Raw genomic sequence first — 21168 nt, forward strand, 5'->3', positions numbered from 1 at the left:
CGGTCGGACGTTTGGTTTGTTTGTTTGTTCGATAGGAATCATTTCGAAGATACGATCGAATAGATTTGTTTTATAATCATTATTTTACAAAACAAAAAAAATTGCCAAATGGAAACAGGGTTGTCTCGAGAACATAACCTTGAAAAAAATATTTATTTATTTTTTAATCGCCCAGAGATGGTTGTTCGTTCTTTTTTCAATATCATGTTTTTATAAATACATTCAAAAAAATCATGTTTTATGGTTTCTCTTTTTTCTCTCTGTATTGAGGGAAACAAACAAATTATCGAACCATTATTGAATGTTCATTTTTTTTATTGGCAAAAATAATAATGATATTATCATCAAAACGCTACACACACAGATTTCCATTCAAATGAACATCAATAAAACTTAATTAATTACCATATTAGATTAATATTAATCAAAATCATTTCAAAAAAATGAATTTGTTCAATTCAAATTAATTCAATTCAATTCATTTGATTTGGAACATTGATTGAAATAATGGCTTTTTTTATTCATTACTGCACCAGACGATACTGGTTTTTTTTAACAATCAATACATAGACGAGCTATTATTCATTATGTTCGCGTTCATTAGCCCGATTCTTTGATATATTCAAAATTCGAAACCTATTAGCTATTTCAATTTTTTTGATTTCAGACAGGGGGATTTCGATTTTTTTTCACCCTCACCGATCACAGTGTCCGCCGATTACATCGCGACCAAAATCACAAGCTAATTTCAACCGAAACTAATCATCCATGTTTCATGGCCAAACAATGTTCATCAAACACCCATCATCATGGTGATTTTCGAGGCTATCTATATCGGATTAATCGTGCAAATGATCCATACTGTAATTGTGGTGCCTTAGAGGATTCGATTCATCTTATTTTCCATTGCCAGAATTTTTCATTTCTTCGAATTCTTATAAACTTTGGCAACAACTTCAATTTAAGCAACTTTTTCAAAAATAATTATGATATTTTTATAAATTTTTGTACCTTTTATTTTTATTTAAGTGATTTTTTTTTTGTGTTTTTTTTCAGTTGTTATTTTTTTTCTTTTAATTACTATTATTATTATTATTTTATTTTTATTATTATTTTTTTTTTTTTTCTTTCTTTTTTTCAAAATATTTTTCTTTGATTGTGTATCATTTTTTTTCTCTTTCATGTTTTTTTCTTTTCTTATTGTGTTAATGTATTATATCCTTATTTTTTGGTATAAGGATTTTTTTTTGATTAAAATGAATGAATGAATGAATGAATAGCTATTTCAATTTGATTGATAGCGTTTTTTTTTTTTGGTGGCTATTTTATTCAATCGATTTTTCTCTTGTTTTTTGTTTTAAATTTAAATTTCTCTTTATTAAATGAATGATTCGAAAAAAAATTCATTTTGATCGATCGATGTGATCATCGACATGATTGAAAGGATTGCGATTGGTAATGCCTCACAACCTGTTGATTCCATTTTTTATTACATTGCTTACAAGGGAAAAAAAAAGAGAGGAGACAAACAATGTAGATGTAATATTAGTTGCTCAACAACTTTGAAATGATATATATCGCAATGGATAATTCAAAATTGATATGAAATTGCATCTACAGACATACATTGAGAGATTTTTTTTTGTAAACTTTTATTCAACACATTGCGATTGAAAGAGTGGGAAAAAAAAGGCAGTGAAAAGTGAATTTTGTTTTTGTTTCTTTCAAATGATGATTATTGCATGCATGGCAAATAGCGCGCGTTAATTTTTCATTATTTGAAAATGGCCAAAATTTACTTTCATTCTTGATTTTGTTGCCGCTTTATATGATCAAAAAAATAATACCAAAAAGTGCAGCCTATTTTCTTTTCAGCTATTGAGTATATAAATGAACAAAAACATTCAACTGGTTGCATTCGTTTATCTGGACCATTCATGTTACGCCGGTCACATACACTAATAACACACACGCACGTGATACATCAACTTGTCTAAATTTAAATCTCAACGCCGGATTAAAATTAGAATCCATCGATTTCATTCTATAAACACATAAACAGTGCCTACCATTCCCGAAAAAAAATTCAACAAACATCTACAGAAAATCATTCTTTTTTTTACAAAAAAAAGCTCGAAATTCTCGAACCGTCAGTCTCTTATTACATCCTCTTTCTCTTGTTATTATCAAACAAGCAATTCACAAAAAAATATATATACTATCGAATCGTTGGTTTTAATGAATGAATGAATGAATGAAAAAAGGATTATCATCAATCAAATCAAATCGGAAATCAAATAATGTAACGACATTTATAACGATAAAAATAGGAGACAACAGCAACAATATTCAAATCACATTTCATATTTGTCATCAATGATAATAATAATTTTGCCACCACATCAATCAATCAATCAATCATTATTTTACCACCGTGATTGCCCAATCAAACAAGCAACAAAACAAAAAAATCTTTGATTACGATTTGAATCGATTTGATTGATTGATCGAATGATTTGATATTGAATATTTTTTTTTTCTTATGATTCTCATTGATAACAAATCAAGACCAAAAACCAAAACAAAACCAAAAAATAAAAATAAACATTGCTTCATTTGATTGAAATTTTTCAATGTTGTCATTTGATTTGTGTGAACAAAAAAAACTTTGACCCGAATTTTTTTTATCAGCAAATACCATCAATCGATTGATTACTTTGTTCGGTTATCATTTTGGTTTGTGATACATTGGGTTTTTTCTTAAACAATAAGCCAACAGGTTAGTGTGTGTTGAATAAAAGTACATTTTTTACAGGGAAACGATTCCTTTGCAACAATTATCAAACATTTGAATAACAAGCACCACAACATGATTGCCGTACAATAAATTTTTATGTTTTTTTTTGTATCGTCATATTATTATTATGGTGATTATGATGATGATGATAATGAAAGTTGTAAAGCGCAATTAACAAACTAATTTGTCTAAAATAAATTGTCTATTATTTATCTTATAGGTAAGCAAAAATTTTGATACATTACAAAAGACACGTTGATCATGAATAGAATGGAATGTTTCAATAAAACTTATTGGATATTTCTTCGTTAGATTTTCTCACCTTTTTGTTTTTTGGTATGAACAAAAATTTTTAGCTTATCGGATCTAATTTTGATTATTATAGACACATTAGTCTTATGATCTTGATAAAAGCAAACCAAACCAAAAAAAAAACGTAAACATAAACACAATTATCAATGAATCACAAGTTTTTTTCTTTCAATTCTGATTTTGTTTTTTTCTGTCATAAGTAACTGTACATTTACATATATGACAATATTTCCATTCATCCAACAAAAAAATTCATTATCGTCCAAATTAGATAAGTATGGTGCATTTTCTTCTTCTTTGAAATCGATGTAACAGTGTTGTTGTTTTACCATTGTGATATGCGAAAAAATTTTCCATAATTTTTTTTTTCTTCATAAAGTGTAAATGTAGTAAATAAGAAAAAATCAATAAATAATCTTGTCAATCGTTAACAGCAACAACAAAAAAAAATTGATGAATGAAATAAATCATTTGACGTCGTCGAATGTAAAATTTAACAACAAATTAGGAAATCATTAATTTATAATCAATTATTTATCACTTACATTACACCTACACATTTATATGGGCCGTTTTTTTTTTAAATTTTCTGTCCACTACTTATATTCAAGACGATCATCATTATTATGACCATTATTAAATATGAAAAGCAATTGAATATCTTTTATAAATTAAATCATTCTCGTTAAATAATTCAAATTGTTTGTTTGTTTGTTTTTTTAAATTTATTTCATTACAGAAAATAATTATTCATCTGATAAGTGTTTGTTTGACATCAATTTCGTTTTGAAAAAAAATCTTATCTTCAAAAAAAAAAATTATTATTCATAAAAAAATTTTCGATTCATTAAATGAATTTAATTCAATTTGTTCCAAGTGAACTATTTTTACAACCTATATTTTTATTGAAATTTTTCCCGGTGATACAAACAAATCATCATATCCATCATGACAACAGATGGCGCCCAAAGAGATCGTTTCAACAACAAAATTGAATATTTTTTAACCGCCCTTAGCTATGCAGTAGGATTAGGAAATGTTTGGAGGTATGTAATTTCCGCTATGATTTGTTTAATTTGTTAATTTTCTTTATTTTCATGTTTAATTTGTACAGATTTCCGTATCTTTGTTACAAAAATGGTGGTGGTTCATTTTTGATACCATACATGGCAAGTCTGTTGATTTTAGGTTTACCATTTTTCTTTTTCGAATCTTCAATCGGCCAATTCACTAGTCTTGGTCCTATCAAGGGTAATGATAAAAATGACGACATAAATAACGATAACGATTAATGTTGTGTAATATTCTGTTTGATTAGTATGGAGATTATCGCCATTGTTCAAAGGAATCGGTTATGCCATGTTCATAATGGGTGCCTATGTTGGAATCTATTACAATGTTGTGGTAGCATGGTCATTTTATTATGTCTATTCAGCATTAACTCATATCAATTCTGAGTCGGTTCCTTGGGCATATTGCAACAATGAATGGAATACTGTGGAATGTGCTGATGGTATCACTAGCAATGTAACTGATGGTAAACAAACAAGTCCAAGTCAGGAATTTTTCTAGTAAGTTATATATGGCTGGACATAAGGAATAATTTAAAACTTAAACATTGTTTATTCAATAGTCATAAGGTTTTGCATCTAAGTGATGGTATTGATGAAATGGGCGCTTTACGTCCACATTTGGTTTTGTGTTTGGCATTAGCTTGGATGTTTATATATTGTGGTCTTTGTTTAGGAACAAAAAGTTTAGGCAAAGTTTCTTATTTCACAGCCTGTTTTCCTTACATCATGATCACTGCATTGCTTATTAATGGTCTTCAATTAGAAGGATCATATGAAGGAATTATCCATTATATAAGTCCCAATTTTGAAAAGTTAAGTGACATTGGTGTTTGGTCGGATGCTGCCACACAAATTTTTTATTCATTGTCCATCTGTATGGGTGGTGTTATCACATTGGCTAGCTATAATAACTTTAAAAACAATTTATTTCAGTAAGTTAATGAACTGAACAATTGCTGCCAAATAGCTATTTTATTATTAAAATGTAAAATTTTTTCTAGGGATTCAATTTTGATTGTCATTAGCAATTCTTTAACTAGTGTCTATGCCGGTAAGTTACATATATTTTGAGATTAACATATTAATCATGAATAATTTCTTCTTATAACATTCAAAGGATTCGCTATTTTTGCCGTGATTGGATTTATGGCTAATCAACTTGGAAAATCAGTAGGTGAAGCTGCAGATCAAGGTATGGATCTATTATCATAAATAATTTTCTTATTAACAATTCTTTTGTTTGAATAGGTGTTGGTCTTGCTTTTGTCGCCTATCCGGCTGCTCTTGCCCGATTGCCATATCCTTCAATCTGGTCATTCATTTTTTTCCTTATGATCATAACGCTTGGATTTGGATCTCAAATGACTATAGTAGAGACAACAGTTTCTACTTTAGTCGATTTTTGGCCAAATAAATTACAGAAAAGAAAGCCAATTGTTTTGGGATTCGTTTGTTTGGTCATGTTTTTGGCCGGTTTGCCTATGTGTACTGGGGTAAGTTAGTAAAACAACTTTTCACCATTTTATACTCATTTTGTTCGTTAAACTTTAGGCTGGTTTATACATTCTACAATTGATGGATACTTATTCGGTTCCATATTCGGCTTTTTTCATTGCCATTTTCGAATTGGTTGCTATATTTTGGGTGTATGGTTTAGATATTCACATGAAAAATATCTATCAAATGATTGGATATAAAATCTGGCCTCAATTTTACTGGCGATTCATGTTCAAATATGGCTGCCCATCTCTGATCTGTTTAATGTTGGCCGTTGTCATCTTGAGACATGAACCATTGACGTACAATGATTATGTTTTTCCTGAATATTCCGAATATGTTGGTTGGGCATTGACCGCCTCTTCCGTGTTGCTGATTCCTTTATTTGCCATTCTTGAATTCATTAAAGTACTGAGAAAGCGAAAAACATTGCAGGTAAATTCTATGCAAATAATAGATATTTTTCAGTATTTCATATCTCAATTATATTTATTACAGGAAATTTTAAGGCCTGAAGTCAAATTTGGTAGCGACCTTGCACCATCCGATCGATCGGATAAATCATTTGATTCGATTAGCTCTATTGCCAAAAGTTTTCCAGAAGATCTAAATACCAGTGGTCAAGATAATTATGCATTTTTGCAATGTCATGAAAATTTTCGCCGAAATTTGAGCCATATTGCCAATTTTGAAGACAACAGTAAAAACAATGCCAAACTACTTAACTTTACGTCATTATCAACCTGGACATGTGGTAATAATAGTGTATCTAATTTACATGAAAATAAGAAGATGCCTAGTCTACAGAATGTATTTCAACAGGAAGCCTAATTTTTTTTTCCGGATATGATTCCAATTAATTTGGATAGTGAATTGTCAATTGTATTAGCATCATTTATTTAAATTCCTATCTTTACTATATGAGTATTTAAAAATATTTTTAAATCTCAAATTCAATTAAATCATATCTATCTATGCATTTATGAAGGAACGAGTGATCATCAGCAAATTTTTCAAAATATTTTTCTCTTTATCTCTTTCTTTTTTTTTGAATAAAATCAATTTGTTTTCATTATTATTTTCATATTGTAATTTTAAAAATTGCCAAAAATTTTCAATTGGTTTTGAGATTGCAAATTCCCTTGGTTGATACTTGCGAGGTATCAATTTGGTAAAAAATTCCCGAAACGACAGCATCACCATCATCATAGCTCTCGCCGATTGTTTACCTTTCATTTTTCATTTTACATTGCTTGTAATTGTTTTCAAGTGTGTCGTGGATTGATTGTCATATGGAATCGAGAGGAAAATGTCACGCTTAAATAAAAACCAAATCAAAGCGACAAATCAAACGGTAAATGAATTGTGTATGATGCAGAAAATCACACTTTATTTTCATGACATTTTCCAGTCGATTGTTAGTTATGAAGACGATGATTGTGAGGACATTGCTTTAAACCAAAGACATTCGATGTCGAGTGGAAAACGACGATCGGAACAGCACGCACCAAGGCCAGAATATAGTAGTCATATAGAACGTGGTAAGTAACTCATAGGGCTAATTGCCTTTGTCGTTTGTTCTTGTTGCAATGAGAGAATAACTTTTCAGATGATCATAGTCATAATGATGATGGATATAAAAAAAATTATAGCCATCATGGCTCATCTCATCACTATAATAATGACCATCGAAGCCATGATCGATCCTCTTCATCGTCAAGAAATCATCACCGATCCTCACGAACAAATAGAGATAATTCAATTAATAAATTAAGAGAAAGAAGTGAATCTCCAGATACTAGCCATCACCACCACCGCAACAAACGGGAACTTGAGTCCCGACACAAGCATGGCGGTAATTGTCGTAAGTCAAAACGTGATCGATCTCCTCATCACCATCATCATCAGCATACTCGAACACGGTCGACTCAAGAGTCATCCATGACAGATCATAGCAGCAAGGGAAGGCATCATTATGAATACCATAGTAGCCATCGTTCAAACCGTAGTCATGATGCAGATAGAAGAAAGGAACAATTTTCGAAACCCAAAGAATCTAAACTTGATACTAGTACTAGCAGCAGTAAACATTCGATTGTTGAATGCAACAAATCGGACATTCAAAAATCAGTTGATTCTTTGGAGGTAATTTCAAATCAGGTACCAACCACAACGAATACTAAACCAAAAGGACCACCAGCCGCAGTTTTAGCATCAGTTGCTGCTGTCATGGCCTCTATTAAAGCACAACAGCCATCAGAATCAGTATTGAATCGCATTTCAATTCAACAGCCAAATTCATTACAGCCCACCGATATTCCCAAATATTATAATGCGAAAATGGTGAATGCAGCCAAACTAGCTCAACAGGCTGAAAAACGTAAACTTTTGTGGGGTGATAACAAAAGTTCAGCTAACGAAAAGGTAATTAATGATGAGTTACATTTTTTTATTATTTCGAACATTGGTTGTTTGATTTCAGGTTAAACCTTCATCGACAACATCAGCCAACGTATGGACGAATCTTAAATTTCAAGGTGAACATGGTATGGCAATGACGGAAAAGTTTCGTAAACTGATGGGAATTAAAACAACAGACACCTCGAATCAACAACAATTACTATCATCGATTCAAGATGATGTTAAGGAAAGCAGTCATCATGATGAAAATATTGTTGTAGCTAACCAAGAGAAACTTTTCGAAAACCTAGATCAACAATATTCTATTGCACGTCGATCTACACATTTGGCACGTGGAGTCGGTTTGGGCTTCACGGCTGCAGGAATGTCCACTTCGTTTCAGCGAAATTATGACGAAAACGACAAGTAGTCAACATCGTTTGTTAACAAATATCTTAACTTCCCTGAAATAATTTTCATAGTAATAAATAAATAAATTCAAACTATGCCAATAAGCAATAATAACCTTGTATTTGTACAATGAACCGCGATATGCGCCTGACTCATTCTTCATATAAAGGTCAGGATTGTCATTATTGAGCAAATTCTATTCATCTCTGAATTAGCGAAGTATTTATTTTTCCATCATTAAATGGCCATCATGCTTAATCATCACTATAATGGGGTAACAGAATAGCTAATTAGCTTGAAATGAAATGCAAAAAGAATGCTAATGAATGAACGGAATGTGGATGCGTAAGTGGAAACAGATTCCTTGAAAATGCATATTATTAAAAGCAATATAATTAACGCAAGTGGTGAATACTGGATACAACCTGTGCACCGCTTGGTCATGTTAGTTTGTATATGATTATAAGCCATTCTTTATACAAACATTGAATAAATGCCCACTCTACCACTGTCATTGGGCAATAATTAGGTCGAATCCTCGATCCATTCAATCGAGGCGCATTATTATTATTATTATTATTATTATTCGATTCGGGCATTGACTGCTGATGTTCATGCATGTTCTCCTTTTTTTTCATCACTCATCGGCCATCGAGCTTCCAACTTGTAGTGAACTTTTGTTTCATCGTCAAAAAAATGTCTTTCGTTTTGCCTTTGCTACATCAAATGGCAATGTTTGCCATGACGATGTGGATACGTGTTTTTTCTGTGTAATTAAACGTTCATTGACATCTTTCGACTCGCGTTATCTATCTAAAATTTGATACAATTTCTCAATCACATTTACCAAGTAATTGAGCCATGGAACCATATTTAGATGTAATCCATCGAATGGAATCGAAAAAATCTGACATTAGTCGGATCACCAGATTACTGACATAGAACAATTGAATTGTAAACCTGAACATACCTCCACATTTGGTTAGTTTGATCAGGTTTCAGTGGAAATCGCCACGAGAGAGCCATTTATGACCACTTTCTCTTTTTATTTAGCTACCTGTACACAGCTAAATTATTATCGAAGGTCATCCATGAACCAGTCATAAATTGTTGGATAGCAACAAGTCGACTCCAATTCAGAGTTCACTGAACTCGTATGTGCTAATGACTACCACATGTGTACAGAGAAAGTCACAAGTCGAATATCTTTAATTCATGATCGACTCGTGGATGCCTTAATCCAACATGGACAACAATCTAATTTTTTTCAAAAAGAAAAAAAAAAATTTTATCAGAATGTTCCATTGCATATGATTTTATTCATTTACAAAATAAATCACTGATGATTGGAAATAAATTTTTAAACATTGAACAGTGAATCTAAATGGTAAATTAACATGTGCTTACCTGTACACAAAGATTTTCCATTTATTTTCTCTATGGAACATCGTAATCACAATCGTTTCAGTGCAAGCATACATATAGGCAATATGTGTGAGCAGTATTCGATTGTATATGATGACGTTTGGATCGTTTATAGAGAGAATATTAATTAGCATGAATACTGCGGACAATGACCGAAAGTGACCACCATATTAAATATTTGCTAATTTATATCGAATCGAAGTTCAGGAATCTACATGCATGATACATACATTTGTCCTCCGCATCCGAACAGTTAATACGTACATGGACGTCCATGAACAATCTTTTTTTTCTTTCTTTCTTTCAATGCAATCCACATTCGATATGTTGTGAATTTGAATGACGATTCCAGTTAGGAATTAATAAACAAACATATGGATGAGGCTAATCATTATGATCAGAACGATTAAATCGATGGCCAGGTAACCAGATTTATATCGATATAATCCATCTTTTTCCTGATTCGATGCTTGACAAACGACGAAACTTCAAACTTAAGAAATACAAAATAACTGTTGCTGTGATTGATTAAGCATGGCAAATAAATACATAGAAAAGTTCAACGACCTATAACTGAACTGCCTCTTTCTCTCAGTCAGTCAGTCAGTCAATGAACACATCCACAATTTGCAACAAAAGCATCGTTGTTTATCTTTATCCAAAACACTTGTATTTAACTTGTTGCTGCTGGATCGATCCAGAAACTAGACATGCTGAGAGACACAACAATAAAAAAAACAACAACAACAAGGATCGATAAAGGTGAAAGAACTTATTCGTTCATTCGTTGGATCGAATACAATCGATGATGGCCGATATCATATTAAAACATCAAAACGGTAGAGCCGAAACCTTGACCTGATAGATGGAATGAATGAATGAATGAATGAATGGTCAACTTGGATCCACAATTTGATCAAGTGTTAATGAACTTGAGTCGAGTGGCGTTTTTCATTCTTTTTGACTATATCGGCGAATATTGTCGGAACAAACCATACAAACAAATACAAATACTAATCTTTTCATGAATCAATCAATTGTTTTGTCTGTGGAAACCGTCTGGTGACTGACACCAGACTTGACTAATCAATCTATCTTGAAATCAATGCATGATGGAACATTTGGCTATAATAATTTTGTTGTATACTAGGATTTGGCAATCAAAGTATTTCTGTGCTTATGTGGACACATGTTCCGAAAAAGCAAAATTCAAAACTTGCGCAGGTGAAAAAGGCGCGCACTACACAACATTTTTATTTTGCATTTTGTATGTCGAAACTTGCTGTTCGAGGGGCATCCTCATCGTTCATTGAATAGATAATGATTACAGTTCAACGACCTATGAATGACTGTTGTATACATATGATGACCTCGGTTCGGCCATAATGGTGATGGCCGGTCACTGCATTCTGCCACAAAAAATAAAAATAAAGAAATAAAAGAGACGATAATAAAAAAAAACTAGGAAATGGATCACTATAGAAAAACACTACACTCAGATGTATAAACATGAAAACTACTTGTAAAATACCCGATGATAGTAGTCGGGTATTATCGGAAATAAATTTACATAAATTTATTTCAACAAAAGTAACAAATCCGTTATCGGTTTAGGTTGACACGTGTTTATCTGGTTGGATTGTGATCAGCTGATCAATTGTAATCATTGAAATCTATACATAGTAATAAATATATTCACATTTACATACGGGGAGGATCATAAATGTTTTCACCCGCCCAACACTATACAAACATATTGATTTACGAAGGTCCTCGATGTTGGATGTTTCCGCCGCCAAAAAGACGGCCAAATACTTGTGACACACATGTGTCGAAGTGGGCAGAGGCTACTTATAAATTTACTAATAAATTTGCTACAGTAAAAGAAGTATATTGATGGGAATGTATTATATACACAGGTAATGACAGCAGCTACTGTGGCCAGTGGTTTGTAGCTAATATAAAAGGAGAACCGCCAACTTGGTCAACATTTCATTTAGTCATTGGCTAACCATCACTAAGTCATATTATCATTTTCCATAAATCTATCAATCGATTGGAATCTTCATCTCATCTCTAATCATCAATTATCGTTCATATTTTCTGTATAGATTCGTGGTTATGCTGGTCTGGTGTTAACCGATAGTCATGCATTCACTTTGATCATATCCATCAAGATATTTACAAACCGTCCCATTCTATAATCGAGAATCCGGTTCTTAGCCTGTACATCCGCTAGTAATTCTATACCTGGTAGACCTTGTTCGTATCCAAAGTAAAACAATGATTTTCGAACAAATCGTCGACAATGTCTGCCCTTTGGTCGTGGTACGCATAGCACTTATCACTTTGATTGTGTGTTTGCTGTGCAAGCTTTATTTTACGGGTAGTCGTTTGCCTCTTCCGCCAGGTCCATATGGCATACCGATATTGGGCTATTTGCCATTTGTTGGCCATGATTTCCATTTGCGTCTTACTGAATTGGGCAAAAAATATGGCTCTATATACCAGATTCATCTTGGAACCAAACGAGTCGTAGTCATTAACGATGCTCGCTTAATCAAAGAAGCATTTCGTCAACAAGTCTTCTCTGGTCGACCGGACACTGAATTGACTCGTATTCTTCAAGGCTATGGTAAGTTATTAATTTGCGTACAACCAATCATTTTTCACAGTTTTTATACACACACACAGGTATCGTCAACACTGATGGTGCATTGTGGAAAGAACAACGAGCTTTTTTGCATTCAGTACTTCGTAAATTGGGAGCCAAAAGTATGATTTTGGGACGCGATTGTTTGGAACTTAAAATAAGAGTAAGTGCCAAATGTTCATTAGTGATATGAGAATCGAAATATCATTGTTATCATTAACTAGTCTCAAGTGCAGATATTCCTCAATGATCTCAAAAGTACGATTCGCAATAAACAGTCGTCGATAAATATCCGGCCATATCTAGCCTGTGCAGCATCTAATGTGATAGGGTCACTATTGATGAGCATGACGTTCAAAAGTTCGGATCGTAAATTTCGCCGAATTATCGAATTAATGGAAGAAGGATTCCGTTTGTTTGCTATCGCTATGCCGGTCAATTTTTTCCCATTGTTTCGGTTTGTTCCATTGGTCAATTATGCTTATCGCAAGATGCAAACTAATCGTGATGAAACTAGTGGCTATTTTCATGAAATTGTCGAAGAACACCGTCAAACGTTGGATCCGGAACATATTCGTGATTTTGTAGATGCCTATTTAGTTCAACATGACCGTATTAAAGAATCGGGACAAGATTCATTTTTTTCCGAAAAACAACTGATACAGGTGATGAACGATATATTCAGTGCTGGACTTGAAAATGTTACCAGTACGATCGAATGGGCCGTTCTTTTTTTGATGCTTAATCCAAAAATTCAACAACAAATCCAAACCGAAATTGACCAGGTGATTGGTCAAGGTAAGGAGGCAAAATTGGCTGATCTCGAGCAAATGCCTTATATGGAGGCTACATTTTGGGAAATTCTTCGCCGCAGTAACATAGTTGCATTAGGAAATACACATAGTACTTTGGAGTAAGTAAGCAATTCTATTTGCAATTGCATCTTTAATACCTGTATTTTAATTTGTAGGGATTCTTCGCTGGCCGGATACTCAATCCCAGCCACGACAAATATTCTTCCGAATCTATATGCGATCAACATGGATCCTGAATTATGGGAAAATCCGGAAGAATTTAATCCAGATCGTTTTCTACGAAATGGTCGTGTCCATAGGCCAGAATATTTTATTCCATTTTCTGTTGGTAAGTTTTAACTCGAAGCAAATGGTTAATTCAAATTGACTTTAAATGTTTTATTGTTAATTCGAATAGGTCGACGAATGTGCCTTGGCGATATATTGACCAAAATGGAAGTGTTTCTATTTCTAACCAGTTTATTGCAACAATTCGATTTAAAAGTTCCAGATGGAGAACGACCACCTGAAGTTGCTAGCATCGTATCGGCATCTATGGCACCCAGGCCATTTAAAGTTTCTCTTGTCGAAAGATCAAACGGTTCTATGTTCAAATGATCAATTACCATCAAAATGACCCACCAACCCATGGATGTTCTTTCAAATTTAGTTATATAACAAATTATTATTATCATTATATTATCAATAAATTATTGATTATTAATTATGCATCCCTGTTTTAATTATTATTTCATTATACAATATCGCTCAATGTAGCATCAAAGTACAGAATGGGCTATGGTTTTGTGTCGAGATGATAATTTTTCAGCTAGAAGATGTTCACCGGTATTGCTTAAAGTAGTCCATGTAAATGCATTGTGTAGAGGTGAATCTGGATGTTTACAATGAACTAACAACGTTAGACATAGACCATCATATTGATCACTATGATTAGCAATATCATGCTCGATAGCAATTAATCCAACTGGTTTATGCGGTGGAACTAATGAACTGTTCGAAATGCCATCATTTCCACCGAATATATACTGTCACGAAAAAAAAATCAATGTCAATTTTTTAGCTTCTGAATAGAATTTTTTTCGATGTATACCTGCATGAAGCGTTTTAGCGTAGAATGTACACTTCGAGTGGGATTAAGTTGACAAATGGGTAAATGTGGTGACAATGAATGGGCAATGATTACTCGATGTTTGTTTCTATGCAATAAGTCTTAAACATTAATACTACAATTGGGCAATAAAGGATAAGCTTACATTTTTTGGTCCCAGACTGCTACTACCAATCGCAAATATAGATTGGGAACATAACGTTTGCAAATCAATTGCGGCAAATGCCATGATTGTCCATTACGATAATAGTCACGGGCAAATTCAATCAAAGGTAGACAATCTCGAGATCGCAATGCTAGATTATCAACATCATTCACATAGCAAGCTTGAAGTGATTGTTCATCCGCTTTTGAAGCAGTTTTTAACTGACCACCAGTGATTCGTCCTGTGTACACAAAACGAAACCAATTGCCATGCGATGATTCCACTTTTATAATGGAAATAGGCTCGAAACAAAGACCAGATTCGGCTAATACGGCACGTTCAATGGCAGTTTCAAGTAGTTCTGTAGGTTGGACACGACCAGCAGGTAGGTACCAACTGCCAGCACATGCCGACCTAGCCTCTTGTATCATAAGTACTTCTTGTTGTTCATTGAAAATGATTGCCGTGACAATAAAAGTTACATTCAAGCCGATTTTTGGGTCCAAATTCATTGGAAACTTTAGGATCGATTCCACGAGCAACTATGAATGAAAGATATTCGCTAATGATAATGAAATGTTAGTAACATTAACTTACTTGATTCATCGTTTTGTTGTCTGAGCGTATAATCTACTTGTAAAAATTCTTTATCAAGATTGTCGGTGATTATTCCATTAAGAATGGATTCAATTTTGTTGATTTGTGAATCAATCGATTCGATTGATGATGAGCCCATTTTATGAAAAATGAACTACAAAAAGATGACAACAATCAATACATTTGAATTTATTTGACACCCACATGAATAAATTAGATGATGATTTGGCAATAGTTCTGCTGTCATCCAAACATCAATACTAGCATCTTTTCAAGAAAAAAAGGTAAAGAGAGAAAATAAGAAGAAATGTAGAAAAAGAGAAAAAGATGAAAACTCATTCATCCAAGACAACAATGGTCAACAAGCGAAAAAGCAATACAAGTGGAAATTATCCGAACAATCCGGTTTTGTTTGTTAAACATGCAATCATTTTAAATAGCCATAACTTTGTGATGATTAGCATCTTTTTTTTCTTGTTTACTTAAGAATCCTGGTGAAAAGGCAAGAAAAGAATCTTTCGGATTTTTGGAATTTTGGAATTCAAGCCGGATATTCGAATAATTGCCATGTTACAAAAATGAGTTCGATTTTTGTTGTAACAGTGTATAATGATGACTCCTGTTTGTTATGATTGGATGCGTGCTTTTTTCTTGATTTCGGGAGCCTTGATTTATCAATCCGAAGCTATGACGGGCTAATTTAGTCATTTAATACAAAAAATAATTATTATTATTTTCCATTTGTTCGATGACTAAGTGAATTTTGCTTATTGCTTCACTAAGTCAAATCATTAACCAGCTTCAGGATTGTATGAAAAAAATCTTTTATTGAATCAGAATGGCCCTCATTAATGCTCGTGATTTACATAAGGTGTGCCATCCGCATTACCTGATTAACATTTTATTGGCCTTTTCGTTTCTTTTTCTCAAATTGGTACCTCCGTTTTGTAGTTATCTGTTTAAAGAATGTCAGCTAGAACACGTATGTTTTCCAATTATTATCCAAAATACTATTGACTGATCTAAACTTTCTAAACAGCGCGACACAGAGATTCTTTTCTTTACCATCATTATAATTATGTTCCGAACTCGCAAACAAGGCAATGTCACCTTTCTGCCTTATTTGTCATCCGCCTGCATGCTAATGAAACTTGGTAACATTCTGCTCTATTTTAACGCTGGTCCTCTTTATGGTATCGTTTTTGGTTGCTGTTGTCTCCGTAAGTTACAATGTTGTTTTATCCATTTTATATTTTGTTCTAACAATCTTACAGTTCAAATGTTACTTTTACCTGAGCCAACTTATCAAGGACCGGAAAACATTGCCTACATGAAAGGAGAAGATCTTGAAGAGGAAATTGGCCGCGACAAACGTGTTGTTTGGCTAGTTGAACTTTATGCCGCTTGGTCACCGCCTTGCGTTGACTTTGCTAATATTTTCGGTGAATTGTCTAACAAATATTCATTGAACAATTTTCGTTTCGCTAAAGTTGATCTGGCCCGTAATCCTGATACGGCCACCAAATACAAGATTAACATTTCGACTTTGAGTAAACAATTGCCCACAGTCTTATTGTTTATGAATGGTCGTGAAACTATGAGACGTCCATTGGTTAATGAAAAAGGCAAATTAGTTCCATTTGCTTTTACATTCGTAAGTATCTATAGATATATTTGATACAAAATCCGAACTATATTATTATTTGCTTATTTTAGGACAATGTGGTAATGGAATATGATTTGGATCAGATCTATGAACAATGTCGAAACAATTCTTCAACTACATCTTCCAGTTCTAAAGATGAACTCAAAAAGAACAAATAGCATAAAACTTTGAAATTAGATTAAGCTTGTAAATAACGATCATTTTCCATTTACCATCCGATGCAAATTGTTTTGTTGTTTTAAATAAAAATATGATATATTCATTGATCGATTTAAATTTTCGAAGACTTTTTTAAAGACAAGATAAACCCAAAAGATGGCGTACCGAACGTTTTTTTTGTATGTGGAATATCTGTGTGCGCTCAATTTTTAATGATAGAATCTTAAAAGGAAGAAAAAAAAACACATGCATGCGAAATCATAAAAAAAGTGTTTGGATGTATGTGTGTGACACGTCTACTTATATAAAAATAAAAAGTGCGTTGTTTATTTGTCGTGTGATCATCATTTAGTTTACAATTAAATTGATTTCGTAATTGTTTGTTATTTGTTTCGTTATTGTTTTTGTTTGTTTTTGATCATGTCGGACGCAAGTGATCCTGAGAAGAATCAATCGATACTGAAAGCTGGCCATCCACCAGCTGGTAAGTATTGTCCATCGTTTCGTATACTAAATTATTTTTCCATGCAATTGTGTTATATGTCCGGAAAATAGTAAAAGTTTCAGGTGGAGTAAGAATTACTCAACATAAATCGCCAACGGAAAAGCCAACACCTGTTAAAAATCAGGATGATAAAAGATGAGGAAGAAGAAGGTGAACAACCGCTACCAGAATCACCACCGAAACCTATGATTACGTCCGTATCTGGTGCACCAGTTCGTGTAAGTTTTTATTAATTCTTTTTTCGAATTTTTCATTGGAATAACATAATTTGATTTATAAACTTTGATAGGGCAATGAGGATTTTCCAGCAGATTCGGTACGTGCATATCATGATAAGAAACCAATGCCAACAAATGAATGTCGTCCGATGAATAAAACTAATCATTTCATACATCAACCGAAAAAATGATTTCAATTGCAATTCAAATATATGGACCAGTGACCAAATTCTATCTTTATTTTTTTATTTTTTCCTTTGTAATGTTATGATTTGATTTGGTTAAATAAATAAAATTTTTTTGGCATTCCAGTAAATTTCATTTGAAACTTTGTAATACTTTGCTCACTAAGCGATAGAAATACGAAGATGATGATGATGGCCTCGACGAAAACCACAAATGTGGCAGACAGACCACCCTAATCGGATTGATGATTAATAATTAGCGCCGCAGGCAACCAAGGTCGATTGCTTTGGTCGGCATTTGAATTGGCTGGCGGTACATTCCTAAGTCGATGATCGAAGTAATCATGGTCATCGGCTGCAATATTATTTGATGAATTTTTAAGAGTATTTGTGTGTGTGTGTGCTAGAAGGTGAGCTTAGTGGTCACTTGGTCTAACTAAAAAAGAGATGATAATTGGATGAGCTATGCATTCTGATCGACGACCTGTTTCGAACGCGCACCTGCTTCAGATTTGTTCATTCGTCAGGTTGATCGATTCAGGTAAACTTTCGTTTTCCTTCATTAGCATTCATCCATAGACAGCAAATATTTTCATCATTCACATTGAGACATTGATTTTGTCGTATGTTTGTGTAAATAAAATCAAAAATCAGCTTGACCACAACGATGGCAATTACAATCGAATCATTTAAATGGATATTGATAATTTTGATTTGGCTATTATGCAATACAACATTCATAGCCAATAATGAAGATAGTAGTCAAACATTACTTATTGGCAATAGAATTGGTTGTGATCAGGAAGGACAAATTGTAGAAATACCTTTTATTCGAATGACTGATCCATGTATTGTATGTATGTGTCGTAATTCAGTGATCGATTGTTACCGTTATGATCGCAACAGCACCGTTTGTACTTCATCAAAATTGCCTTTAGCGAATAATGATGATAAGGATTGTTATCACTATACTCAACAAATAAAACCAAATCCAGAATCAAATCGTACAGAGGATGTTTGTTGTGCACGAAAACGGTGTCTGACTTGCAGGTAATTTATAAATATCTACAGAAACGAATCAACAAATAAATGATGATATTTGTGACTTTTAGAATTGGCGATCGAATTATTGCAAATGGACAAACTGTACAGGATCATCATATATGTCAATCACATCATTGTCATGTAAGTATTTCAAATTTTTTCATTTGTGAACAAATTAGGATTTTTCCTACTTTTAGTCGGGAACATTAACTTCATCGAAAATGGAATGTTATGTTCCATGTGATCGTCCTATACGATTTTTGGGACAATGTTGTCCATCATGTAATGCTTGTCCACGTAATGTACCGGATGGTAATGAAGTTGATCCACTGTTAAAGGGTAATCAATATGATCCATGTGTACGATGTTATTGTTTCAAAGGACAGATGATTTGTCATCGTCGTGTTTGTCCAGTATTGCCTTGTCCACGTTCAGAATGGATTAAAAAATCAGAATGTTGTCCAATTTGTCGATCATCAAAATCAACGCAAGTTATACAATTGTTCAATAGTTCCTGTATTATGGGTGAAAAACGATATGAACATTTACAATCATTTAGTTATGATTCGTGCACAGATTGTGTATGCAAGGTTTGTTAAACATCCACATTAATAAACAACCCATAATATTATCTAAGTTATTTGAAAGAACGGAACCAATATTTGTAATCGACGATCTTGTTCGACCAACGATGAAACAGTGACAAAAATGGAAGAAAAAATCGCAAAGGAAAATTCTAATCAATCAATACGATGCATGGATACAATGAACGAAAACATCTCATGTACTACACAATCGAGTTTGGTTAATTTGATTTGTCCTAATGGACAAAATATTAAAGTTAAACGTAATGGTGAAAAGACCTGTGTTCCAAATAATGATGAGGATGGTCATTGTTATGTTAACGATTTATGGAACAACATAACTACTTTGGATGGTTATAATTATCGATTAAATAGTCATGATCGGAAAATGAGAGATGGTCGTCTTTGCAATCGTATATTGGCCAAAGATAGTAATGGACGTCGATTTTCATTGCATCTATTACATCGATATCTTCGCCATTCAAAACAACATAATGAATCGGCTAAGTATCTAGGAGCTTCGTTACTATTGTGGATCGAAAATACTCGAATACTTTTGAGCCATCGTGAAACAGTTAATCGTGTTCGTGTGAATCGCAAACCAGCACAGCTTCCATACATTCATATGGGACAATTTTCGATTGTAAAAGATAAAGAAAATAATGGAATTCGTTTACATGCTTTAATTGGAATCGATTTATGGTGGCAACCTAATCGATCAATTGAAATTCATTTAAAAAATCATTTTCAAAAACATATTTTTGGTTTATGTGGTGATTTTAATGGTGATCCAACAAACGATAAACAACAAGCAAAAGACATTGCCTATGGTTGTCAAAGAAAACGAATGAAATCGTTAAAAAGTCATCATCATCAAGATGAATATTTATTCGAACATAGTTGTCGACCAGAAAAAAGAGATTCTGTTCGTAAATTTTGCGATCGAATAATTCGAAGATATCATCAACAATTATTATGTCGACCAAAAGAATTACGTAAAACGTATGAACAATGTTTACAAAATGTATGCCATTGTTATGGTGGTCATCATGGTGATGATCGTCAATGTCTTTGTTATGCTATGCAATATTTTTTGGATTCTTGCCATTCGGAAACTTCGGATATTATAAATAATCGAACATTATCGAAATCTGAATTACGAATTCCTATGTGCAAACGTAAGTTTATTTTTTAATTTACCAAAAAAAAACTATTGTCATTTTTATTGTCAACTTGTATAGCACTAAAATGTCCACCCGGTTCGGAATTCAATTTCTGTGGTAATGAATGTCGAAAAAAAACCTGTTCACAACAATTCGAACAAAAAGTAATAATGAACCCATTATTAAACTGTAATGAATGTATACCAGGATGTGAATGTATTGGTAATCGACGTTGGCATAATGGTTTTTGCATACCGGAAATGATGTGTCCTTTAAATGTTCATCAATAATAATAATTTTTTTTGTCTTAATTTACCTAGTCAATTAAAAATTCTATTAAAATCTCATTATTCATTTAAGATGAAATTCATTTAGAATCTTTTTCGCGCGCATTCTAAAATGAGTTGAATC

The 21168-nt window shown here is 32.9% G+C and overlaps 7 protein-coding genes across 7 annotated transcripts; 6 read left to right on the plus strand and 1 right to left on the minus strand.

The window, feature by feature from the left end:
* Nucleotides 1–1844: 1844 nt before the first annotated feature.
* LOC113791500 (sodium- and chloride-dependent glycine transporter 1-like) lies at nucleotides 1845–6757 on the plus strand. Its single transcript, XM_075822080.1, has 10 exons — nucleotides 1845–2779; nucleotides 3849–4155; nucleotides 4224–4360; nucleotides 4428–4680; nucleotides 4743–5114; nucleotides 5184–5233; nucleotides 5300–5374; nucleotides 5431–5675; nucleotides 5734–6114; nucleotides 6178–6757. Exons 2-10 carry the CDS (start codon nucleotides 4058–4060, stop codon nucleotides 6508–6510), a joined length of 1944 nt encoding a protein of 647 aa, XP_075678195.1. The 5' UTR covers nucleotides 1845–2779; nucleotides 3849–4057; the 3' UTR covers nucleotides 6511–6757.
* A 111-nt stretch (nucleotides 6758–6868) lies between these two features.
* On the plus strand, nucleotides 6869–8604 carry LOC113791518 (uncharacterized). The gene is made up of 4 exons (XM_027341308.2): nucleotides 6869–7033; nucleotides 7091–7220; nucleotides 7289–8103; nucleotides 8162–8604. The coding sequence occupies exons 1-4, from the start codon at nucleotides 6989–6991 to the stop codon at nucleotides 8507–8509; spliced, it is 1338 nt and encodes a 445-aa protein (XP_027197109.2). The 5' UTR covers nucleotides 6869–6988; the 3' UTR covers nucleotides 8510–8604.
* A 3297-nt stretch (nucleotides 8605–11901) lies between these two features.
* On the plus strand, nucleotides 11902–14089 carry LOC113791507 (cytochrome P450 18a1-like). The gene is made up of 5 exons (XM_027341296.2): nucleotides 11902–12550; nucleotides 12610–12731; nucleotides 12793–13481; nucleotides 13539–13711; nucleotides 13781–14089. The coding sequence occupies exons 1-5, from the start codon at nucleotides 12199–12201 to the stop codon at nucleotides 13978–13980; spliced, it is 1536 nt and encodes a 511-aa protein (XP_027197097.1). The 5' UTR covers nucleotides 11902–12198; the 3' UTR covers nucleotides 13981–14089.
* Nucleotides 11906–15559, minus strand: LOC113791511 (8-oxo-dGDP phosphatase NUDT18). The gene is given in 5 exon segments (XM_027341300.2): nucleotides 11906–14408; nucleotides 14474–14579; nucleotides 14637–15139; nucleotides 15141–15178; nucleotides 15234–15559. Coding segments are annotated over 5 exon segments (1053 nt in total). The 5' UTR covers nucleotides 15373–15559; the 3' UTR covers nucleotides 11906–14141.
* Nucleotides 15560–15772: 213 nt separating this feature from the next.
* Nucleotides 15773–17175, plus strand: LOC113791517 (thioredoxin-related transmembrane protein 2 homolog). Its single transcript, XM_027341307.2, has 4 exons — nucleotides 15773–16215; nucleotides 16273–16453; nucleotides 16508–16887; nucleotides 16950–17175. The coding sequence occupies exons 1-4, from the start codon at nucleotides 16072–16074 to the stop codon at nucleotides 17055–17057; spliced, it is 813 nt and encodes a 270-aa protein (XP_027197108.1). The 5' UTR covers nucleotides 15773–16071; the 3' UTR covers nucleotides 17058–17175.
* A 128-nt stretch (nucleotides 17176–17303) lies between these two features.
* On the plus strand, nucleotides 17304–18097 carry LOC113791524 (death-associated protein 1). Its single transcript, XM_027341313.2, is given in 4 exon segments — nucleotides 17304–17542; nucleotides 17614–17693; nucleotides 17695–17781; nucleotides 17853–18097. Coding segments are annotated over 4 exon segments (351 nt in total). The 5' UTR covers nucleotides 17304–17478; the 3' UTR covers nucleotides 17973–18097.
* Nucleotides 18098–18218: 121 nt separating this feature from the next.
* Nucleotides 18219–21108, plus strand: LOC113791587 (BMP-binding endothelial regulator protein-like). The gene is made up of 5 exons (XM_027341379.2): nucleotides 18219–19016; nucleotides 19079–19151; nucleotides 19208–19600; nucleotides 19659–20772; nucleotides 20836–21108. Exons 1-5 carry the CDS (start codon nucleotides 18634–18636, stop codon nucleotides 21045–21047), a joined length of 2175 nt encoding a protein of 724 aa, XP_027197180.2. The 5' UTR covers nucleotides 18219–18633; the 3' UTR covers nucleotides 21048–21108.
* Nucleotides 21109–21168: the final 60 nt, after the last annotated feature.

This window comes from Dermatophagoides pteronyssinus, unplaced genomic scaffold, assembly GCF_027571235.1.
Source record: "Dermatophagoides pteronyssinus isolate colony J.1.1.1.1 unplaced genomic scaffold, Derpt_VIB-CSIC_2022.12 sq0015, whole genome shotgun sequence".
Taxonomy (NCBI): domain Eukaryota; kingdom Metazoa; phylum Arthropoda; class Arachnida; order Sarcoptiformes; family Pyroglyphidae; genus Dermatophagoides; species Dermatophagoides pteronyssinus.

Bases quoted from the DNA above. Each gene is read 5' to 3' on its own strand.
- LOC113791500 (XM_075822080.1), top strand. From the start codon at position 4,058: ATGACAACAGATGGCGCCCAAAGAGATCGTTTCAACAACAAAATTGAA. The intron at 4,156-4,223 runs GTATGTAATTTC...TAATTTGTACAG, and splicing joins GGATTAGGAAATGTTTGGAG to ATTTCCGTATCTTTGTTACA. The intron at 6,115-6,177 runs GTAAATTCTATG...TATTTATTACAG, and splicing joins GAAAGCGAAAAACATTGCAG to GAAATTTTAAGGCCTGAAGT.
- LOC113791517 (XM_027341307.2), top strand. From the start codon at position 16,072: ATGGCCCTCATTAATGCTCGTGATTTACATAAGGTGTGCCATCCGCAT. The intron at 16,216-16,272 runs GTATGTTTTCCA...CTTTCTAAACAG, and splicing joins AAGAATGTCAGCTAGAACAC to CGCGACACAGAGATTCTTTT. The intron at 16,888-16,949 runs GTAAGTATCTAT...TGCTTATTTTAG, and splicing joins TTCCATTTGCTTTTACATTC to GACAATGTGGTAATGGAATA.
- LOC113791507 (XM_027341296.2), top strand. From the start codon at position 12,199: ATGATTTTCGAACAAATCGTCGACAATGTCTGCCCTTTGGTCGTGGTA. The intron at 12,551-12,609 runs GTAAGTTATTAA...ACACACACACAG, and splicing joins TCGTATTCTTCAAGGCTATG to GTATCGTCAACACTGATGGT. The intron at 12,732-12,792 runs GTAAGTGCCAAA...ATCATTAACTAG, and splicing joins GTTTGGAACTTAAAATAAGA to TCTCAAGTGCAGATATTCCT.
- LOC113791587 (XM_027341379.2), top strand. From the start codon at position 18,634: ATGGCAATTACAATCGAATCATTTAAATGGATATTGATAATTTTGATT. The intron at 19,152-19,207 runs GTAAGTATTTCA...TCCTACTTTTAG, and splicing joins GTCAATCACATCATTGTCAT to TCGGGAACATTAACTTCATC. The intron at 19,601-19,658 runs GTTTGTTAAACA...GTTATTTGAAAG, and splicing joins GCACAGATTGTGTATGCAAG to AACGGAACCAATATTTGTAA.
- LOC113791518 (XM_027341308.2), top strand. From the start codon at position 6,989: ATGTCACGCTTAAATAAAAACCAAATCAAAGCGACAAATCAAACG. The intron at 7,034-7,090 runs GTAAATGAATTG...GACATTTTCCAG, and splicing joins TCAAAGCGACAAATCAAACG to TCGATTGTTAGTTATGAAGA. The intron at 8,104-8,161 runs GTAATTAATGAT...GTTTGATTTCAG, and splicing joins AAAGTTCAGCTAACGAAAAG to GTTAAACCTTCATCGACAAC.